Here is a 21,629-nt window from a genome sequence, read left to right as displayed (position 1 = left end):
GAAAAGATGAAAGAGAGGAAAGAAAGAGGGTGGGGAAAATGGGGTGGTTCTTCTGTTTTAAACCAAGATTTAATATTTCTATAGAAAAGAATTGCCTATTGAGAAATGAGGATGAGAAAGATGGAGAATGGGAACCAGGGAAGGACACAGAGACACACCAAGAGGACGTGACTGGTAACAAGAGCAGTGCGTTCATCTCTGGCTGTTTGCAAATCACCATGAGGCACAGATACGTCAGTGCAATTTTACGGGTTTGCCTATGGGTTACTGCCTCCCCTACAACCCTCCTATTCTCTCCTTCCTCAATGTACTCCTGCAAGCCTGCCCCAAAATTATGTTGAAAAAGGAGAAAATGTCAATTAGCAGACTGCTGTTGATCTGGCAAGCTCGCAAGAGTCCCACTCCCAATCCCTCTCAGAGCTCTCTCAGGCAAACAGTGGGAAACCCATTAGGATCAGTGGGTTGAGGAGGAAGTAAAAAAATTGTTAGTTCAAACATCTAAGTACTTGTTCATCATCTGTTCCTCTACTTGACTACCCACCATTTACATCCTTGGTTAGACGCACTGCAGAAGAAGATATTCTGAATACTGCAGAAGAATATATTCTAAATTTGCTCTTGTACCCACTGGCCAGAACAAGCCCATCATTCCCGTGCCTGCTAACAAGACAAAAGGGCAAAAAAAAGGATTCCTGGCCTGAAGATGGAACATAAATAAACAGCATCTTTAGTGGTGAAATACACAGCAGACATTGCAAAACCAAGAGACATAAGGACTTGACTAAGAAAACAAGCTTTTTGGCATAGGTCTATATCAGTAAAGGTGTGAGCTGTTACCAGAGGGCCATTCCTGTAAAACAGACCTCCCTCACACTACCACTATCTTTCACAGTCCCACCAGCATGTGCCACCACAGAAGAACATGTTCCATAGCTTCCTGGTGGTACCAAACCAGCTCCTTGGAACCTCACCAGAGCACTGCTATACTGAGAGCACCCTCAACACCCTGAGTGCTGTGGGCTCATGGTTCTCTGCAGCACCCTCCTGGAGGCATAATGATTAAGTAAATAGCCACAGACACAGCAGTGTATGTCTCCTTGACCAGCTCCACATCTCCTTTCTTCTATAATAGTGAGGGGAATGGAGCAGGGACTATTTCTCACTCAGCCGTCTCCAAATGAGACCCCTAGGTGCTACCACACAGCTTTCTTTTCTGAAGCTGAAAAAAACTTTCAGCTTGAGCCTCTGTCACAAATTTATACAGGTTTTTATATACCTGCCTTTGAGTTCTCAGGCCACAACAGAAGACTGTGGGTACTTGCTGGCATAGGAGTCACCGCTGCACGGCTTTGGCAGAGTGGCCACAGCCAAGGTCACAGCATCCATACAGCTCTCCATCTTTGGGCACTGCTGCTGTGACCTGTGGCAACTGAGAAGGTAAGCTACGAACCACACAGAGGCATAAAGATCAGTGCCACCCACAGCCCTGCCACTTGGGGAACCAGCTGTGTGCCAAGCTCAGCAGTAGCCTGCATGCCCTTCACAACAAGTGCTATAAAACCAAGCCTAGTGATGCTTTTTATTTCCCCAGGTGCTCCTCCTTCTGCACCGCATCCCAACGCTCCTTCACTGCCTTTCCGTCAGTGCCCTTCTCCAGGGACCGGCTTCCACGCTGCCGACTGATGGCTGCGACGCAGGTTTCAGAGCTGCCGCAGCTGAGCATCAAGAGGCAGCATCCCTTCCCCGGGCTTTGTGAGGATCCAGAAGTGGGTGGCAAGAAAGGAGGCAACCAGCAACAGCGCAAACCAGTCTGATCCCCAATGGAAGGCGGTGGATGCCTCTCACCTGAGCAGCTCTCCACTCCCCTGTGGCTAATCCTACCCCTGAATGACGACATACCCTCCATACTGGCTTACATGGTCCTTCCAGTGCCACCCACTGTTGGGAGTGCTATGCTCTTCTCATTTGGCTCCCTTGCTCTGCCAAACTTTCTTGTTAAGCAATTTCATGGAACTATAATAAACTATCCCAAATCAATTTCACAGCATTGCTAAGCTTGTGCCTTCATCAATTCAAACTTGAGCTTTCCATGAAAAATTGCTTGGAGAAAAAAATACAAATCAGTAAATTAAGTAAACTTCTCACTCTAGCCAGTCAAACTGGGGCCTTTTCCAGAACTAGCATCTTTCCACAGCCACCAGAGAAACTGTGACTTGGCACCATCTCGAAGGTACTTGTTTCATCTGACCAGGAGCCTCACATTGGCAAAAAGTAAGACCTCCTCCTCCACACAGCTACATTAAAACCAAAACAGATCTGCAAGTAGAGCTCCCCCAGTATCTCAACTACATGCCTGCAAGGGAAGAGAAGGGAAGGAAACTGAGACGAGGGCAGCAGAACATGCAGAACCCTGAAAGATCTGTCCTGCTGTACCTCCTGGATCTGGGCAAGTCAAATGCTGGAAAGCCCAGCATCCCATACTCCCCCCCACCCCCCAACAGCTATCTGACATGAATACATACTAGGCATACTGAAGAGCAGTTGCTTGATGTTCAGATTTATTCAGAGGCTGTAAGCATCTGTACTTTGCACCTCAAAGTCTTCACAGTCCCTTGGTGATGCTGGAGAGCTTAAGTACCAGCTCTTCTAAGCTCTCACCATGCCACATGTCACCTCTCAGATGCAGAAGGGCAGCATCAGCATCTTTGAGAAGAGGGTGGAAAGCATTTCTTGCAGCAGTTCATGTTTGAGGTACCTCACGTCACGCACAGGGCTTAATGTGCCAGCGATGCATTATTTTAAAGGGGAAGAAAGCGATAAAAACATTCTTTTAGGGGGACCATCTTTTATTTATGGCATCTATTACCTATGTGGCTACATCATCCCAGAGCTTCATTGCAGTTGACCCTTTTGCTCCCCATCCAGTTCCAGTTATCACTTGTCTATACCTAGCAGCAGGTACGCAGCAGCCTTGTTGGACATCTCCGTCTGCCCAGGGCTGAGTTTCCAAGGGAAATAAGCAGATAATCAGTGTAAAATCTAGGTACATCTGCCCAAAACATGTCATGGTCTTGTGATAAAGGAGGTCTGTGAAAGCAGATATCATCTGCTGGTGAAGTCTGCATGCTGGAAAAGCTGCCAACCTCCTTCCTGAAACCACTTCTGGAACTGCTGGCTGCCTGCTTCACACAGGCACACGAGAGGCATGTGTGGCACTGCCACTAATCTCTTGCGCTTATTAAACAGACCCAATGTCTTGGCGGAAATCCACCTCTAGCAATTTCATTCTGCCAGCTGAAATTCCTCGTGCAGCTCCAGTGAGGTGCAGTATTCATCTCCGCTTCATACTATGTGCTGTTAAACAGTTGCTCTATTTCACCCCAGAGATGGCTGAATTTTAGCAGTGAATTAAGCCATCCCTTTCTACTTTGTAAAGTGCTTTGGAATTGCAGATACAAGATACTACAGCCTGTCATAAATAAATGTAAGATGCTGACACTGCTACTGGAGGTAGCCATCTTGCTGAAAAATGATTTCATTTGTGACACTAATAACACAGGGAAGAACGCCGGGCAAGACACTGAAAACTCATTTCCATCTCGTTTTAATACAGCTTCAAAACCCAGGAAAAAAGTCAGCATCGAGTCAGCATTTGTGCATTTTTAACCACTGTCAGGCCACAGAGATTCACGGGTTTTCAGTCCAGTGTGGCAGCTCTCTTGCACCCTGACCGCACCGCCAGTGGGGGAACTCTTCATCCGATTACCTGCCGTCTCACCAGATCCTTAACAAAGACCAACCCTAAGTTCACCAAATCTGTTTTTTCAAGCATTTGTCATGGTCCCTTACTGCAGAGGGCAGCCCTCGTCACCTTACAATCTTTACTCAATCAAGACAGGTTTGGAGACCTGTTCAGGGTGAACAGGTGATAGCAAGCTCAGAAATCTTTCCACAGGGGTGGAAAAGAGCTTTCTTTATAGGAAGACGGCTGGCAGCCTGATTGATCATTTCAAGGGCACTATGGTTAGATTTTAATATTCATTTTATATTAAGGTGCTTGCAGGCTTGAGTAGGGACATTTTTATTACTTAAATCAGGAGAGAATGCCCTGTGGGAATGATAGAGCAGGTAGTGGACTGGACAAGACTGGACTGTTACTATTTCACTCACATTTAAGCATTTTAAATAACATTTCTAGATTATCTTTCATTCAAATACTTCAAGAAATATAGGGGACAGTGAATGTACAATACAAAAAAAATGACACCTTCAAATGTTCATATTCAATTCAAAATCACATCTTCTAACCTTAACAAAGCAGGAATCCCTTGTCCAACACTGTAAACCGATTTCTGAAGTTTGAAATTAAGCTAGCTTTGAGTTATTTGTCCACACCAGCAGAAACCCCACTGTTGGATAATTATTTGAAAGCAGAACAAATGCATTCATTTCACACTCTCATAACTCAAAATTGGACGAACAGGTTTTTTTGCTCAGATTTTTCCCAAAATGTTCACCTTTGGACTGAGAATGAAAATAAAATCTGCGACAGAAAACAAAACATACTTTAAAAATTACAGCTACGTGAAAATAGGCCAGTGGAGAGGTCTGTGAGCTGCAGAGGGAGGTCTGGATTCTGCACAGGTAATAGGTGTTCAAAGCCACAGTTTGGTTTGGTCCCTTTGAGATAAATATTCAGCTGCCCCACAGATACACAGATCCACGTTTTCCCAAAATTTGGATGCAAGACTTGAGTAATGCCCTTAAAGCAATGATTTTGAGAGGAATTTCATCAGCAGCACCTAGCCCAGAGTGCTCTAAGCCTCAATTCAGCAAAGTACTTAACCACGAGCTTAGCCTGAAATGTGAACAAGGATTTCTTAGACGAAGCGTATACGGCAAAGACGACTGAATGGCAGGTGCCTCTGGAGGGGAACAGATGAGCTGTTTGACAGGGCTCAGCTCCATCACACAAGGGTGTAGGACAGAAAAGGAAAAAGAATATCCCATCGAAAGTTAAACCACAGGAATGGCATTAAGACTGCAGAATGTAACAAAAAAATCTCGTCCCCGACGTGCCAGGGTTAATGCCTCGATTCTCTGCCAAGAAAGGCCATCTGATTTTTTTTTTCCTTTTTATTCATGAATTTCTGTCAACAGTGAATGCTGTCGCGGCCCCCCCACCCCTCAGGAGGGAGCCACTAGGCAGCAAGCTGGGCTGGTGTCTTGTCAAACCACATCGTGAACCCAAATTGCATCAAAGACAAGAGAAAAGAAAGCTGCTCCACAGTTGCGCAGGGAGCCATAGCAACGCGGCAGTTCCTATTTTTAAGAACTTGAAAGATAGTAAGAACATTAAGTCTGAGGGGAGGAAAAAAAAAACCCCAAAACCAAAACACGTTTCTATCAGAAAGAAAAAAGAAAATGCACGTGTTCCTTACAGGCTCTAGTGATGAAACTGCATATGGCTAACTATCAATTTGCAGGTGTGCAAGTTAGAAAATATCCACAGCCTCAACAAGCCAGTCCCTGAAGGAAAGAGGCTATTTCTCACCTTCCCTCCACTGATCTGCTAAAGTAGGTTTTCAAATTCCCTGGGGCACTTTAAAACCCACAGGACCCCAAATGCATTTTGTGACTGGGGGAAGATGCCGCCGTAGCTGACACTAACCCATAGCCAGAGCTGGGTTTGCAGTTTCGCGCTGCTCCTTCAGCTCCACCACAGAGGAAGGATTTTGATTCACTTTTCATGAAAAGCAAAGAGAGCCTGAATGCACAAGTTAAAGCATATTGTCACCAGCAAGTGAAGTTGCCACGGTATTAGCACTAATTGGACTTGGCTGCAGAGCAGGAGATGTCTCAGAGGGTTGGAAGCAGAACACGGACATTTTCCCATCTGGAAACTGATGGCGCATACCAAAATTCATTCCCAGCTGGTGGATTTTGGAGGCCTTTACAAAAGGGTCTGTCCTCTAATCAAAAGATAACCCTTGCCAAAAACCCATCACTTCACTTGAACCCTCCCATCCTATTTTAATTGCAAAGAGGACGAAAAATCCAGCTGTCCACACAGAACAAGTGCCTCCTCTCCCGTTCGGACAAAGCCCTGCTCTGCAGGACCAAGGCATCCTGTGGCGCTTGCCGAGGAGCAAACATTTTTGCTGTCCCCCTGTCATATACTCCCTTGGAAAAGCCAGGGGCCTGCAGAATCCTACCGCCGTGCTGCGTCGGTTCGACGTTAGACCTTCCCCTGCAAGACAGCTGTGCCTCCCGCAGCCCGAGCAGCGCTGCTTAAGGGCTGGGCAGAGCAAGGAGGACGGCCGGGCACGGACCGTGCCCTCCTGCGTCGGGCACCCTTAGCAGCCCACCCGTACGGGGGAGGTTTGGGTCAAGAGCACGTTACAAAGCCGCCCTCAGTGTCCCGCTTCAGGGGACTCAAAAAAGGAGTGAGAGGAAGCCAGCGCTGCCCCCGAGATGGGGCGGCACATGGCTGAGCGCTCCCCCCGCGCACCGCTCATGACTAACCGGCAGCCCCACGGTTACGAACCCGGTGGGTTTCACCGGCACTGAACAACCTCAACAGGGAGCAACGCACACGGGATAAATGAAATGCCACAGGAGACGCAAGGCGGGGAGCTGAAAAAAAGAAAGCGATGGCAGTACACAAGCAGCGGAGAGCGAGGTGCTGTACAAGAGGGGACGTGGGGAAGCAGAGAGGCCCCGACGGAGGTGGAAGGCGCGGGCCAGCCCCAGCCTCCAGCTGCTGCTGGAGCGGTGACAAGAACGAGCAGATTTCAGCGGCGAGGACCTCTAATCCGTCAGCAGCGCTCCCGCCACGTGCTGCCAGCTAGCACCAGCCTGACGGCAGCCGGACACGCCAACCAGCGGGAACATAACGAGCTGCTAACAAGACACCGGCTTAAAGGCTCCGAAAGGTCAAAAGTTACATATGCTCCCTCACCCTCCAAGTTTCTGAAAAGGGCAATTTCTGCATCCGTGGGAACATGCCATTTATGCCTTCTCTCCCCTCCTCCCCAGAGTTAAGCAGCAAGTCCCGGCACCGCAGCTCCCACCGCTGGAGCAGCGCTGGGTTTAAGGGCTGGAGAAGGGCTTCCCAGCCAGCTGCCGAGCAGGTAGATGTGGCCCCACCAAAGCCAGTGAGACCCCAGTGCTGGCCAGTGCTCCTTTCTCTTAGCACGAGGTTAACTACAAATGGAGAAAGGGCGACACAAACGGTCCTTTCTCCGTTCCAGCTCTCAACTCCCTTGCCGCGCTGTCCGAAGGTGTGAGGCTCACTCGGCTGGGAGACGACACAGAGCGGCTCCATGGCAGTACCTGCAAATGCCATGATGATCCCTGTGTCTGACGTGGCAGATGATCGCTGCCACGACTGTAGGAGAGAGGGCAGGAGGGTGGGATGGGAGAGGCCCGGGAAACAAGGAAAGGTGCTGCCTGGGCACTGTCCCTGGCACTGACCTGGGGAAAGCTGGTCCAGGACGCTATGGGCATGGTGCTGCTCCCGGACATCAGGGTGGCACAACACCTTTCCAGGGATACGTATAGCCCCTGTGGTCTTGAGCCTCCAGGGAAGCAATGTATTTGTACAAGCCTGTTGCAAGTACTTTCTCTGCTCACTGACTCACTGTTCAGCTGTCTAAGCCCCAGCAATTCCTAGTTTCCACTAGGGAAATGTGGCCACGTGAGAACAGAGCTCGCCCTGGGTGTTCCAGAGAAAATAGTTTCCAACCATTCATCAAGGGCTGTTTTGCCTTTCTTAACTGGTTGGCATGGAAAGCTCCAGATGAAAGTATTTCCCCCAAAGTGGAAATATCATGTCCAAACAATACAGCAAACTAGCTTGCCAGCTGTTTTCATTTTTGAGGAATCTGAAGTGCAGAATTGAACCTACCTTTGTTCCCCTCTTAATGTATTTCTTTGCAAAGGCAGTATAATTCCACATTTGTATTTTAATTCCAAAGCAAATGCTTCACTGCACTTTTTATTAACATGAAATCTGGTGTGTGCAGCCTGGTGTTAAATGAGAGACTATTAAAGCCAATCAGTGGAGAACTCATTAGTAACCCTACAACAACAAACTAGTAGTTACGGCCCAGCATTCACAAGCAGCCATGACAACTGCTAGGAAGAACCCAGGTCTCATTGAAGGCTATAATAAAAGCATAGCTTATGTAGCCCAATGACTCTGAATATCCATACAAAACGGCGGAGCTTCTATTCCTCAAATACGTGCCAGAAATCATATTCTTTTCTCATGACTCATCCCTGAATTCCACTCCCAAGAATGCTCCTGTCATTTAGTTATTTCTTCGCATTTCTAAAATGTAATGAGAAGCACCAATCCCAAGCTCAAGGAAATCTGTCCCATCAATTAAAATTATGAAATAAGCAGAAGGCTGCCTATAAACACATCCACCTCTGCCCACTCACTCCTTAGCAGCCATGGTGAAGGGAGAATAGATGAGCTTTGCAGAATGCCTAGAAGGTTAGCAACTCTCCTTGGAAGGGCCAAGAGGGAAGAACTCCACATCTAAGCATCTCTCCAGAGGAAAACGCTGTTAGAAACTCCATCCCAACCTCTGTAATCTTCTCATCCAGTAGAAGGGAGCAGAGAGCACAGTGGTTTGCCGGACGCCCGGTTGAAGACTGGCCATTGAGATTAACTATAAAAACTTGGTAGAATGGAATATTCCAACCACATTTCTTCCTGGGACAACGAAGGAATAAATGAACACATAATTATTACAAACAAAAGAATGAAAGTGTCATTGAAATGGAAAACAGCGTTTGGATATTTGGACTCCAAATGATCACCTAAGCACACTATCATCATAAATTGAGATAAATCCCTCACTAGAGGAAAACTTCCTCAGGAATCATTCAAAGAGAAAACTAACAATTCTTGTAGAACAAAACTTTCTTAAAGTATCATCTTCCTACTAGTTAGTGGAGTTATGTCACCAGTGGGCCCATTTCTAGGACAAAATCTGCAATGTTCAATGGTCGTGATCATAATTCTGCAGTTCCAGCCTAACACAAAGGAGAATCAGTTTCAAGACAGACAAGAAACAGTTGCTATGAGACCATTATTAATACAAGAAGATGCAGACCAAACACCTACATTGGCAAGAAATGGCATTTAGATAACAGTCCGTCTTGTTTCTTTTTGTGCTTGCAGCCATACGTCAAACAAAACTTTGTTTGCAAAAGCACTTGCAAAAACGAACAAGAGTGTCAACCTAAGAAGGGGGAAAGACATGGAGAAACCGAGTTTTCTTTCTAAATCTGAGCAACATTCAGTTCATTTCCTCCTTTGTCTATTATACACCCAGATCAACCACCAACTGAGACCACATTGAGCAAGACCATTTGATTTTAACTGCATTCAGAGCTACTGCACTTTCAGAAAGAAAAAAAAAAGTAAGAAATGGTCACAGTTCAAAGGCAGATCTTGGGAAATGACTAATTCACAGTCTTAGTGTATAATGTGCCCCAGCTGAACTAAATTACACATTTTTTTACTTGGATGTGTCACTCTCTGAAGAATAAAATGGGAAAATTCCTTTATCACACTGCCTCCCAGCTATGGATTTGAAGCAAATTGGACCACTTTGGATTAACTTCAAGAGTTTCTGAAACACCAGCTACATGGTGATGTATTATCTGAGGTCACATACACTTTGCAGTCTCCCCAGACATCAAGCCCACGTACATACATTTCTCTATTCTGTGTAGGCATGCGGAGGGGGAACTGTAAGTTGCAGATGGCTGAATATAGTATTGCCGGGTCCAGGGCAGGACTAAAATTAGTTTTCCAGAACCTTCAGTTCAGTCCAAAGAGAGCCAGACCATGTCCCAGACATGCAGGTACTGCTGCTGCCTGCTGTGTACAATGCACAAGTGCTGGGGGATCTTAGTATGTGGAAGGGGTTAGGGAAGGTATGCAGCAGCCAGGTCTGCAGAATCTGTAATACCCCAGATAGACAAAGCATTTCAGGAGAGATTTAAAGACCTCAGATAGACAAAGTATATCAGGAGGGGTTTAAAGCTTAGCACATAGTAAATTCCAGCCAGTTCAATGGGACTTGAAGGTATGAACACAGATTACAGCCATTAATCTCTGTGGGTTTTGGTTCAGTGAGGTGAACTCCTATCTTCATGTCTGCTTCTCTCCACTTCTCCCTCTCCTCTACCTTTCCTCCTGCCCAGACTCCAGGCTGTGAGGCTGAGCTTGAAGCTATCACATTTCTATTGAACCTTTGGATTTGTAAAAGCAATTGTGTATTTCAGAGAGCACTAGCTGAAAAGGTGCCCAAAAGTAATTTCACTTAAACAGAAAACCATGCACCCAACTCACTGAAGTCACACTTTTTAACCACCTCACTTGGAAGTACAGGCAGGGTGGGAACATTTGGGGGGGTCAGAACCCCAGACTGGCAGAGCACAGGCCAGCATTGTGCAAGGCAAAGCGAATATTTGCACTGTGGTCACAGAAGCAACTGCAACACAGTGTAATTATTTCTGAGCTAGCTCAGGTGCCTGCAGCAATCTAGGCAGCAGCAGAACAGAGTTTGGCATGGACTAATTGACTCTGCTTCTCAGTGAGACTGATGTCAGTACCCAAACTAAGATGGGCATATCTACATGTATCTGCAGTCATTCCTGTGAATGCTGTACCCAAAGCAGACAAGGGAGAAGGAACAGCATGATTTGGGCCATGAAGGTAAGACGAAAGCTAATATCTTCAAAAGTGACAAGAACTGCTTTCATGCGGGGTGGCCAGGCTTCAGGGCATATCTACACTGCACAACAATACTGTCATATCTAGAGACTCAAAAGTCTCTTCCGTACAATGCAAAGAAGTGCTATGCAGAGAGATTACACTGGGTCCTCGAAGCAGTGTAGCTATATGGGTATGATGTTATGCACAGGCTAATACAGTGTCAACAGAACTATTTAGCTGAAGGTCTCTGCAGAACACTGCATCACATAGCAGGGGACAACGTTTTGTTTTCTAGGTAGCTGCTGAAAAGACACAACACAGCACCCCCCAAAAATCACCATTCATTTGGAAAGGTAGAACAACAGCCTGCTTTGATGCTACTTCTGATAACTTTGTATATATTAAATATATTTTCCCTGCTTAATCATTCCAAGGATGACTCAAAACACCCCTTACCCCTAAGCCTAGCTGGAAAGGAAACTGATAAAAGCTTTGGGCACCTTTGGTGATTCCAAGGCTTGCAGACAGCAAAAAGCCAGTATGGGGAAGAGGAAGTAAAGGCGCTAAGACCTGCTAATATGCCAATGAATCACAGAGACAAAGAACAAATAGCAGATAGCATTATAGATAATATAACAGGTCAAAGGATAGACTTTTCTTTCAATCCCCAACTTTCAGGCAAAGCAAAATCTCCTTTCTTGTCCACCACTCTCTCTCTACCCGCCTAGTACAGTTGACAGTGAGGGGTCACAGCACGCAAACCAATCCATCACATTTACACTGTTCCATGATTCATCATGATAAATGAACAAAGAGGCTGAGCTCTGTGTGGCCACTTCTCCTGATGGCTACTGCCTGGATTCCCCTTGTCCTACCACAAAGGGACCAACCTGCCCAAGGATTTTATATGTAAAAGACTGGAGAATGACAGTTGAACAGGTCAGGGGGCATCTGGCTAATTGCAGATACCACCTCCCCCAGCTCTTCCCATGTCTAATTATCTGGGTTGCTTAGCGACACACTAAAACTCCAGCTGGAACAGAAAGGAAGATCTAGTAATCAGAGTGCTGTTCTAGAGGTTGTTCCACCACAGGGTTCCTCTATGACCCTAAACAGGCGTCTCAGCACCGTTTCTTCAGGAAATCTGAATCTGGATCAAAAGACGTTTATTCAGATAGGTTTTCTCTATTTTTAAATGCACTTTTCCATCTAGAAAACTTGCTGTTCTGATGGAGGTGCCTAGGCTCTCTGCATAATGTGCACAAGAGAGAATGGGATCCAAAACATTCAGCAGACAATGGCCAACAAGGTGCCAATGAGCACGGTGATAGCACAAGTCATCATTTCTGACGTAAACTGGATCCTTAAGACAACCAAGGGCTTTAAAGGCTTCCAGTATAAAGCAGGAGCTGAGCAGAGTTGTTGACTCTTAACTCTTTTTGCAGCTCTAGTTCTCCAGATGTCTCTGCACTTCCTTCTCTCCTGAAATTCAGGGCTAATAGACAGCAGGACACATGGTCCTCAGACAACAGGTGCCATGAAACTATTCCAGGAGGGTTAAACAACCATCACCTATAAAGGACACCCGTTCATATACTGCTGGTGCGTGGAACAAAACCTGGAGCCTTCTAGATTTCAATACAAAAATCCCCACTGCTCTCAGGCAGAACCCACCTGAAGGTTACAGACCCATTCATGCAAAGACACTCCAAGAAGTTCAGCAATGCTATAAAAGCAAAATTTTGTGCATCGAAGGGCACACCCAAATTTTTGCACTATGCCTTCCTTGTTCCTTTTCCTCATGCTGGCTTGCCCCGTGTTGTATAGAGGCTTTCTAAGGGGGTGACAGTACTGGCACTCATGACGCACAGCAACACGGGTCCCACCACCAGCACACCTCCCCTTGCCCAGGTTCTGGCCAACATCACCCGCTGCCCCTGCTGCCCCCAAGTGTCATGTGCCCTAGCAGAATTATTCTGGTCTCAGAGGTCCTCTGTGACCCCTTTTTTAAGGCTAGCCCAGCCCCCTCCCTTACCTGTTGAGCATGTTGGACTGGTAAATCCTTTTCTCCTGGGTGTTGTAACAGCTGCTCTTGGGCTCAGGGATGAAGCTGTGTTCAGACAGCATATCAGAAGCAGCCGTGGTGATTATGGCTATTCCATCCCTCACTCTGGCAGGAAGACCGTAGTCCCATTCATCATATGAGACAGAGATGAGCCCGGTGGGGAACTCGGATGGCACTGTGTCTGTATCCCCTGCCACCAGGCTGGGCACGATCCACGTGTAACCATAGCCTGTCAGACCCACAGAGTTGGCCACCTCGAAAATGTAGGTGGCCTCTTCCTTTGTGCAGTAGAGGAGGATAACAGGGCTTTGGAGCTTCTTGAGCTGGTTCTGGATCTTTGAGTCCCCATCGTCCAGGGACATGTCCAACAGGAGGACCTCCTCCAGTTCCCAGCCCACAAAGCTGTGCTCAATGGTACTGCGGATCTTGTTCACAAAGTCCTGGTAACCAGGAAAGTAAGTAGTGACAATGGAGAAGATGTACCAGTCATATTCTTCCATGATGTTGAGCATGACGGAGGCTTGCTGTTCTATTGATGGGCCAAACTGGAAGAACATGGATGACTCATCCTAGAATAGGAAGTCAAAGAGAGGAAGAGAGAGAAAAAGAAAACAAGAATAGGTCAAAGGAAATAAACAGCATTCCTAGTCAACCCATTGAGCGTGAAGGGGGAGGCACGCAGTCAGAATCTTACACTTCATGTCTTGGCCAGAGCTTAAGGATTTTTAACTTTTAAAAATTTAAAATTTAAGTGAAGCAAGTGGGAAGGAAGTAGAAGCCTTTTTATGACCAGCTGTCCTTACTTTATTTTTAAAGGCAGGTTGCCAAAATTACTTAAAGGTTTCAAATGTTAGGCATGATTCTAACAGACAGGGAACAAGTGGTACACAAGTGAGGCCAGAAAAAGAGAATATGTACAAAATATTCCATGGCTGCAGAAATCAAGAGCTATGATAATCCAAGGATTATCATAACCTTATAGGTAGTATAAAACAGGATACACAGCAGCTTTCATTTTGATTTAGTTTATCAATCTAGTTTGAGTATCCAGACTGAAATACACCTGGAGTAGGCAAAACCACTGGACACAAATAGCTCCAAGAGCCTCAACTGCAAGCTCCTCTCTAAGCAAGCAGTAGCACAGTGCTACGACTGTGAAGGCTCAGTCTCAGAACATCATAAAACATACTAAAATGGAAAAATAAAATTCTAAACTATCATGGGTTTTGTTTATACCATGTTTTAGAGAAATGTCAGCCCAATATTTCTTTTGGTATTGCTTTCATATCCTTCTACCATACCAAGTTCATCTTTGCAAGAATCAGAACTTGTACCATTTTATAACCTCCAAAACTCCAAGGGAGTTCTGTACAGATCTCAGATCTCCAATGGCATAATGCAATCCTTTTTCGTCCTGGGATTTCACGAGATATCAGGCTTTCAATTTGTGACAGATCCAGTAAAATCCAAATCCCTGGTTTTGCCCAATTCATGATGGAAAGGAATGGCAAAAGCATTTCCCAATATGCTCTCTTATGGATTGATCTGCTATCTTTTAAAATCAACTGCAAACTCCCACTGACTTCTGTAGAGTAGGATTAGATCACAAATAAATAAACAAACAAACAAACAAAAAAGGCAGAATTAAATTATAACTCTCTGCAGAGACTCCCATTACAATAAGAAAGTTCTCAAAATCCAATTGTCACTTTTAGGAATAAGATAGCAGCCCCGCCTTCTCTCAATAAGCTAGAAAAGCTGAACCAGAGATCCAAAAGGAGGTAGTCAGGAGTTTTTAGACCCGGGGAAACTCATTGTACAAATGCTTCAAGACATTACCTCAAGATTTCACATTTAGATCAGCTGTCTACCAAATTCACTCTCCCACAGCCTAGCAGGTAAAGCTGTTTTTCAGCAGGGATGCCAGTTAATCATCCATCCATCCATCCATCCATCCATCCCTTCTTTAGTCATGGTTTTGATTACCTATAGCCATTTTCTCTATTGGCAAAACATGCCACAGCTCAGCAGCTCCAGAAAAAAAGCTCTGGTCCTGCACCCAGCCTTAAGCTGTTTGTTTCTCTTTCCTGAACTCCCTATGGGTCACATCCCATAGGAAAGAGTCCTTGCTCCCAGATCCCCGTGTGTCCCCTATAAGGTTTGGTGATTAAAGTCTGTTCACTTCCTCCACACAGCTCACCACCCACTTGTGAAAGTGCTCTTAGGGCTGCTCTTTGCTCACTGGAAAAATAAATGTACACAAAAAGGAAAAGAAAACAAATCAGAGACAAGACAAAAAAACAGGAGCCTCTCAATCTGTGGCAAACAGCTCATACCTTCTATCAGTGGAATTCACCCCCTTCTCCCAGAATTATGCTCAAAAAAACAACTTACTCTTCCAATAAAAAGATACTTTTTATCTTTGAAGCTTATGGAGAAAATCAGGAAAGCCAGAGGAAAGATTACACTATTGTCATGGCATCTGCCAGAGTTTGAAGAAAGCCTGAACAAGCATCTTCAATACCTTTCATTGCACTGTGCCTTTGAAAGCCACTTGTACCAAACTGAATGCTAGAGTGTGAAGACTCAGCCCTACCATAACATGAAAAGGCAAGACAGCTACACCGATAACTAGCATTTATTTTTATATTAAATTCAACAAAAGCTTTTCTATACTTATGTATAAGAACCTCTGAATTGACTGCAAACTTCCACAGTTTCTAGCAGAGAGTCTAAGATCTGAAGGACCTGGCTATTGAATTATGGGAGCATTTGACAGACAGCATCTTGCGAAGTCTTGTCTGAAAAAATACTGGGTACTTTCCTCAGTGACAAATAGGGGATGGGAGATGGTAAATCCACTAGTATTTCAAGGCTGAATACACACACACACATGCAGGAGTTAGTAGGTGTGATAGTGAGGTGCAGGAGGTACTGCCTTCCTGGTGACTTTAAACAGGGTCAGATGCTCCAGCTAAAGTGCCCACTGACAGTTCGTTCCACACAAGCGCACAGCCCAACCATTGAAGGGAATTCGGCCCCGAAGACTCAGGGAGAAAGTTTGGGGGTCCTCACTAACCGGAGTGTATCAGAACATCAAAAATTAATACACTAAATAGATAGCTTTATCGCAACCCAGCTAAACAATTCCTCTCCACTGAGAAATGTAAGCACCCTTCCTTAAATCTAACAGCACAGAACACTTGGCTGTGCACGTAATAATTGCTCTTGAGCAACTGCTTGCATTTTTATTATAGAAGCAGCAAGAAGAGGCAACTTCTATTCAAAATGAGAACACTGAGGAGGCGCAAGCTGGTCCAGCTTTTGGCTTGCCAAGATGTCTCTTGGCACTTGATCACCTCAATAGTTGGGCTAGCCAAATGTTCTTCATTCCCTAACCAACTTGGCACTCAGAAAAGAGAGGGGCAAGGGAGGAAGGACAGACAACAGTGTAGAAGAAAGCGTCCCTTTCATAATAAATCAGGAGAATTGCTGATAGAGCTGGACGGGAATGGCAGTGAGTGCCTTTTTGGGGGACAAAAAGCAAGCTAAGAAAAATACCCGAGAGCCACAATTTCCTTCCTCGCCTTATTTTTGAACACACCTGATGGTAAGTCAGGGAGAAAGAGAAGGAGCTGAACTGATAGAGAACCACAGGGCTATCAGAGCAGGAATTTGACCTCACTGTGCTGTTACAGTGAAAGCTTTTAAATTAGAGGTGATTTTAGGGGGGGGGGGGGTGTTACCATTTTTACACATATATACCCCATAGAATCATTACTGCTTTATTACAGTGTAAAATCAAAAAGGAATATTTTACCCCTCCAGGCATTAAAGGTTTTTACAGAACATTACAAGCTCCTACTTTTCTCCTGCAGAAATTTCACACTCTCCACCTCCCTTTTTCACCTTGGAACAGCCAAAACATGGTTGAGCATTGCCACTGGGAGACAGATTTAAGTTTGGGATAGGGATAGGCTGAGTTCAAAGCAGAAGTCATCCCTTACATTGCACGTCATCCACGTGAAATACAATCCGCTGGCTACAGCAAAAAGCACGTCTTTCTCCTGCAGCCCTTTCACCTACAAGCCCCGGCTCCCCATAGCTAACTGCTGCAAGAGATGGCAAGATGCTGCAGGGTGTCACTCACCCAGTCTACAAGAGTGGAGGCTCCATTACAGGACCCCAGTGCCTCCAGAGATCCCAGTACTCCCCCACTGCCACCCTGCAAGGTCAGGGATCCGTCGTTAGCAGAGCTGAGCTGGAGCCTCTCAATTGACACAGCAGCACTCCCCAGCTGACAGATGGCTTCCCACAGAAAATCTGCTCCGAGTTTACCGCTGCCGGGACAAGTATTGCCTCCCCCTCCCGCACGTTTAACCCCTCAGATAAGGAGGCTGGATTGCACACGGTGAAGGTGCAAAAGCACTCACCGTGAAGCCTCCTCCTGGAGACTGGTGAGTTCCTAGGTGGATGGAAGAGGGTTTGTGGAGGTGGCACAAGGTTTAGAGAGCAACCACGTGCTATCGCCGCCAGTCGTAAGGTGCCCCGTGCCTTCTGTCCCTCAAGAGCAGGCCCACGCAGATATTGCCCACAGGCCAGCTCTGACCCCACACGCACCCAGGACACAGGCCCTTGGCAAGGCTGCGGGTGACCCCCTGAGGAGCCCCCCTGCAGCTGCACCAGTTGAGACCAATCGCTGCCTTTTAACGAACCATTTACCTCAGATGTGGCAGGAGAGGTCCCCAGGGTGCTTTTCTCACAAGTTCCTTCCTAGCAGCCTCTCTGGATTCCCCAGGCAAGCAAGAGCAATTATTGCCTTACAAGCACCACCTTACTATGCAGAGCGAAACCGCTTCTCAGCATGGGGCAGACTCAAGAACACCCCTAAAGGAGAAGACTGCAGGGTCCCCAAAAACGGTTGCAGTGGGCCAGTCATCCTGAAGAACCAGAGAGCCTTCCACTGAGCCACAGCTGCCTTGGGGAGTGAGATCAGCATGCTGCGTTTCTTCCATGCAACCTGCCTGAATGCAACCTGGTTCTGCGCGCCATCCTCCCGTTGCTGGGCCCCAAAGAGACTTTTGCTACTGGTGGCAAGTTCCTTTAGCTCCAGGCCAAGTGCAAGACCCCACAAGGGCCAGGTGTGTCAAGTTATGCACAAGGAATCTGAGTGAGGAGCAAGTCAAGAGCATGTGTTTGCTTCTCGGATTTGGAGAAATAAACCATGTTTTTTCCAAAATGGCCTAGGCTGCTATCTCTGCATAGGTGCAGGAGAAGTACAATTTGTGCTGCTCTTGGAGTAGCCCCTTTTCATTAGGCTGTTGGGAACATCAGTATATCCAACCCCATTTGCTGCTGCCTTAAGCTTCCTGTGCAGCCATAATTTAACAACTGGGGTCTGCCCTTCCCTTCCTTTCTGGTTTGCAAAGGGGATCGTATAAGATCCTAACAACTCAGGCTGCTATCACTTTCCAAAGCCCTCTTCTCATTTCCTGATTTAGCAGAAAAGCTGTTAGTGTGTCTTTAGTACAGTCTTGACTTGCAAAATTCCTCTATGACCTACAGACAAATCACATAGGGCTGCCTCTTGTTTAGGCTGCGGCCCTGCCTACCACACATTTTGTGGAGCCAAAAAGGGGTGAGCAAGCACCAAATAACTTCTGAGAAAACATAGACCTTAATTTCCCTACCTATGTATTTCTTTTCTTCAGAATTGAGACACCACTGTGTACCTATTTGTCACAGTCCTGGTGGGATACCTGATTCACTGGGAGTTTTATTGTTCGTGATGGAAAATGCCACAACAGTTCAAAGTCTTATAATTAAATTTTCCATATTTCTGAGTCCCATTTGTTATAACAGATCTGACAGGAAATCAGGATCTTTGTTGCTTAAGTGTTCATTTACTCCTGTTTATTCTTACCACAAATGCATCACTGCCTCAGGCTAGCCTGCAGTCAGGATCTTCTGCCTGTTTGGTTTTTCTCCCCACATTTAATTTTTTTATTTAGTTTTCAACGACTCAATACAATAAAACTCTGTTTTTAATATTACATGCTGCGTCATCCTGTGCAAGTCCTTTCTTTGAGTGGTTGCAGGAGGATCTATAAGAACATGGTGACACTACAGCCCTAGCACAATGTCCCCATGGTGGGATTGGCATCTAGAACAGCATCTCTGCATCTCTCACACACATACATGCTCACATTTCCACAAATACACATATTCACAGCAAAACCTACTCAAAATAAGGATGGAGCACATTGGACCGTACACCTTCTTAATGACTCTCTGCGTAGCTGATACTATTTAGTAAGATTTCAAAACTTCCCTGTCTTACTGGAACAGGTTCCCTGCATTATTACTGATTTTGGCTTGCACAGCAGATGGAACAGATGACCTCCTGCAATCCTTTCCCAGTGCTCCGATTCACTGATGAGTGGATCATTCTTGGTGCAAATCCTCAGAGCTGCCCTGGGAACGTGCCATCAGTGGGAAGTTCAAATTCATTAGATGCAGAAATGTGGTTTATGTAACCATATCATTTATCAGTTCCCTCCCTTGTTCTCATAATAACTACTGAACACGCTGGCCTTATTTGACAGAAGGATACATAGCTCAGAGATGATGGTTACAGAGAAGTGATTACAGAAATTGGTGGATGAGTTAAAGGGAGAGAGCCAGTCCAGTGTCCCCACTGATGGAAAGGCAGGCGGGATATACTGTGATATATTAGCGGAGGGCTGTAAGAGCCCTCTCTTACAGGAGAGCGTGTTGCTGTCCTTCTGGTCCCTGCTAGGCAGGGCATACAAGTGGCCAAGAAAGAAGGACTGTGGCAATTAGGAGGATGGTTGCTGACTCTCTAGGTCTTCTCTGGAAGCCACGATCCCTGGTGACTACTGAGAATGATTGCGATAAGGAATCTAGAGTTGCTAGTGTAGCTCAATTGTGTTACCCTGGTAAACGGTAACAAACATACCAAGATTCACATGTATAATGACGTTAACTATATACTTAAGTATCATCATATACACAGATCCCGGTCATGGCTTGGATATTAATCTCTGTGTAGCAGTGGAAACAGATCTTCCGCAGAGCCCTAGCCCAGGGGCAACTGTGTCAGTACTCCAGCACCAAGGAGTTCCTGAGAGCTGCAATAAAAAGGTCTCTGATTAAAGATGACTCAAGGGCTGAAAACAGCTAAGTGATTTCCACTTTCCACTTAAGGGCCTACAGAAATCATTTGTTCTAACCATTTTTCAACAGAGGAAACACAAGATACCCTAGATTCTGTAATCTTGATCTTGGGATTCTTTCACTCCATACCACATGCAGTTAATAAAAAAGAGGAAAGAGTCAAACACATCAGGGCCATTGTCTGACATATGAAAAACCCCAAAAGTTGTTTTGCTAAGGAGAGGGTGCACCATTTGTGAATTTTACACACAATCTCTGATCAAAGCAGGCTAGTACATGATGGTATGCCATACCAGCTTCTCAGAGCACCACATATGGATGCCAGCACTTTTCCACAGAGGGGAAATGGCAGTTTGCAAGCTGCCAGGATAAACAGCTTTCACACCAGGCTTGTTACGTTTCCATTTTCACCTCCGTGTGTGTGTGTGTTTCTTTGTTTGATGAGCTTACATGGATGGATTAAACCACTGGTCACTCTGGGCAGATTCTGCCCACCAGGTGCCATGTTTTACCATGCTGGCAATCTGGACAGCCCAGACCTAGCTCCCTGTCCCAGCTCAGACAAGCCCACTAGGATGGCTTAATATCCTGACATTGCCAGCCCAAAACAGTGAGAGGAAAGTCAGACTGCTCCATTACTCATCCATCCAATTACATCATGGTGTTTGCCTGGGGCTGCTTTTCTGGCTGTCTTACCCTCCAGACTAAGGACTGAATTTTGACTGTAAGCTGAATGGGATGTCATTGGTATAGCCATATTAATCAATAGCAGCCATAAACATATCCAGCACTCTTAAAAAAGTCCAGTCACAGTATTTGGCAAGATGTCATTGAATAAATTTCTCAAATCAACTATCCAGGGTGAAATACTATTTCTTTTTATCATTTCTAAATTAACTGCTCTTCCATTTCATCAAGTATGCCTTTGGTCTCTTATTATGAGCAAACCTCATTACGAGCTGAACCTCCAAAGGTTCACAGAGTCTATTTAGATAAGCCGTGGAAGTTCAGCATTGCATCCGATGCCCTCTGAGCCTCTCAGGAGCTGAAGATCTCCTCTCACTGTGGCCCAGCTGTGGACAGGTCAGAGCGTGTCTGTGAGGGCCTCCATTCCCCTTCTGTCTCATGAAGTAGGAATACCCCCTTTCTCTCAAATTCTGCATTGCTTATTTAAGCATTAACCTTCTGCGGGCAAGGCTGTTAGTTGCTCTGCGTCCTAACACGTGGCACCTGCAGTCCTGATGATGCCAAGGTCTACTCAGCCTTTATGGACAGAAAGAAGTTGGCCGTGCCCATGCTCTGAGCTGGCCATGCCACAGCTGAAGCAAAGTAGTCAATTTAAGGTAATATTGTGCTGGGATTTAACCTTTTGTTAGAGGCTGGCCTTATTAACCAGCTTAGATCATTTTCAACTCATTGATACCCTTCGGATCAGAGCTGGCTTGCCCCAGAGTACAAGCGAGAGAGGAGCTGAAGGCAAAGCCTGTGTAGATGTGCCCTCCACTCTCCTTAAGGTAAGGAATAGTAAAAGGCTTTGGCCTCATCCATTCTGCCCAGCAGTAAACAGGCAATGCTCTTAAAAAAACCCCACCCCTCAAAAAAAACCACTTAAAATGGGAAAGCTCT

General features: G+C 45.8%; 1 protein-coding gene across 1 annotated transcript in view; it reads right to left on the bottom strand.

The window, feature by feature from the left end:
• The window catches only part of GRIN2B (glutamate ionotropic receptor NMDA type subunit 2B), a 168,478-nt gene that overhangs the window by 104,125 nt on the left and 42,724 nt on the right, over positions 1 to 21,629 (bottom strand). The window contains exon 2 of the mRNA XM_075057757.1: positions 12,777 to 13,375. Coding sequence (XP_074913858.1) covers positions 12,777 to 13,375 — 599 coding nt within the window. The remainder of the gene's footprint in view (positions 1 to 12,776; positions 13,376 to 21,629) is intronic.

Source organism: Buteo buteo, chromosome 26, assembly GCF_964188355.1.
Source record: "Buteo buteo chromosome 26, bButBut1.hap1.1, whole genome shotgun sequence".
Lineage (NCBI taxonomy): Eukaryota > Metazoa > Chordata > Aves > Accipitriformes > Accipitridae > Buteo > Buteo buteo.
The sequence above is the reverse complement of the archived record's forward strand: the minus strand, read 5'-3'. Positions and strand labels throughout refer to the sequence as shown.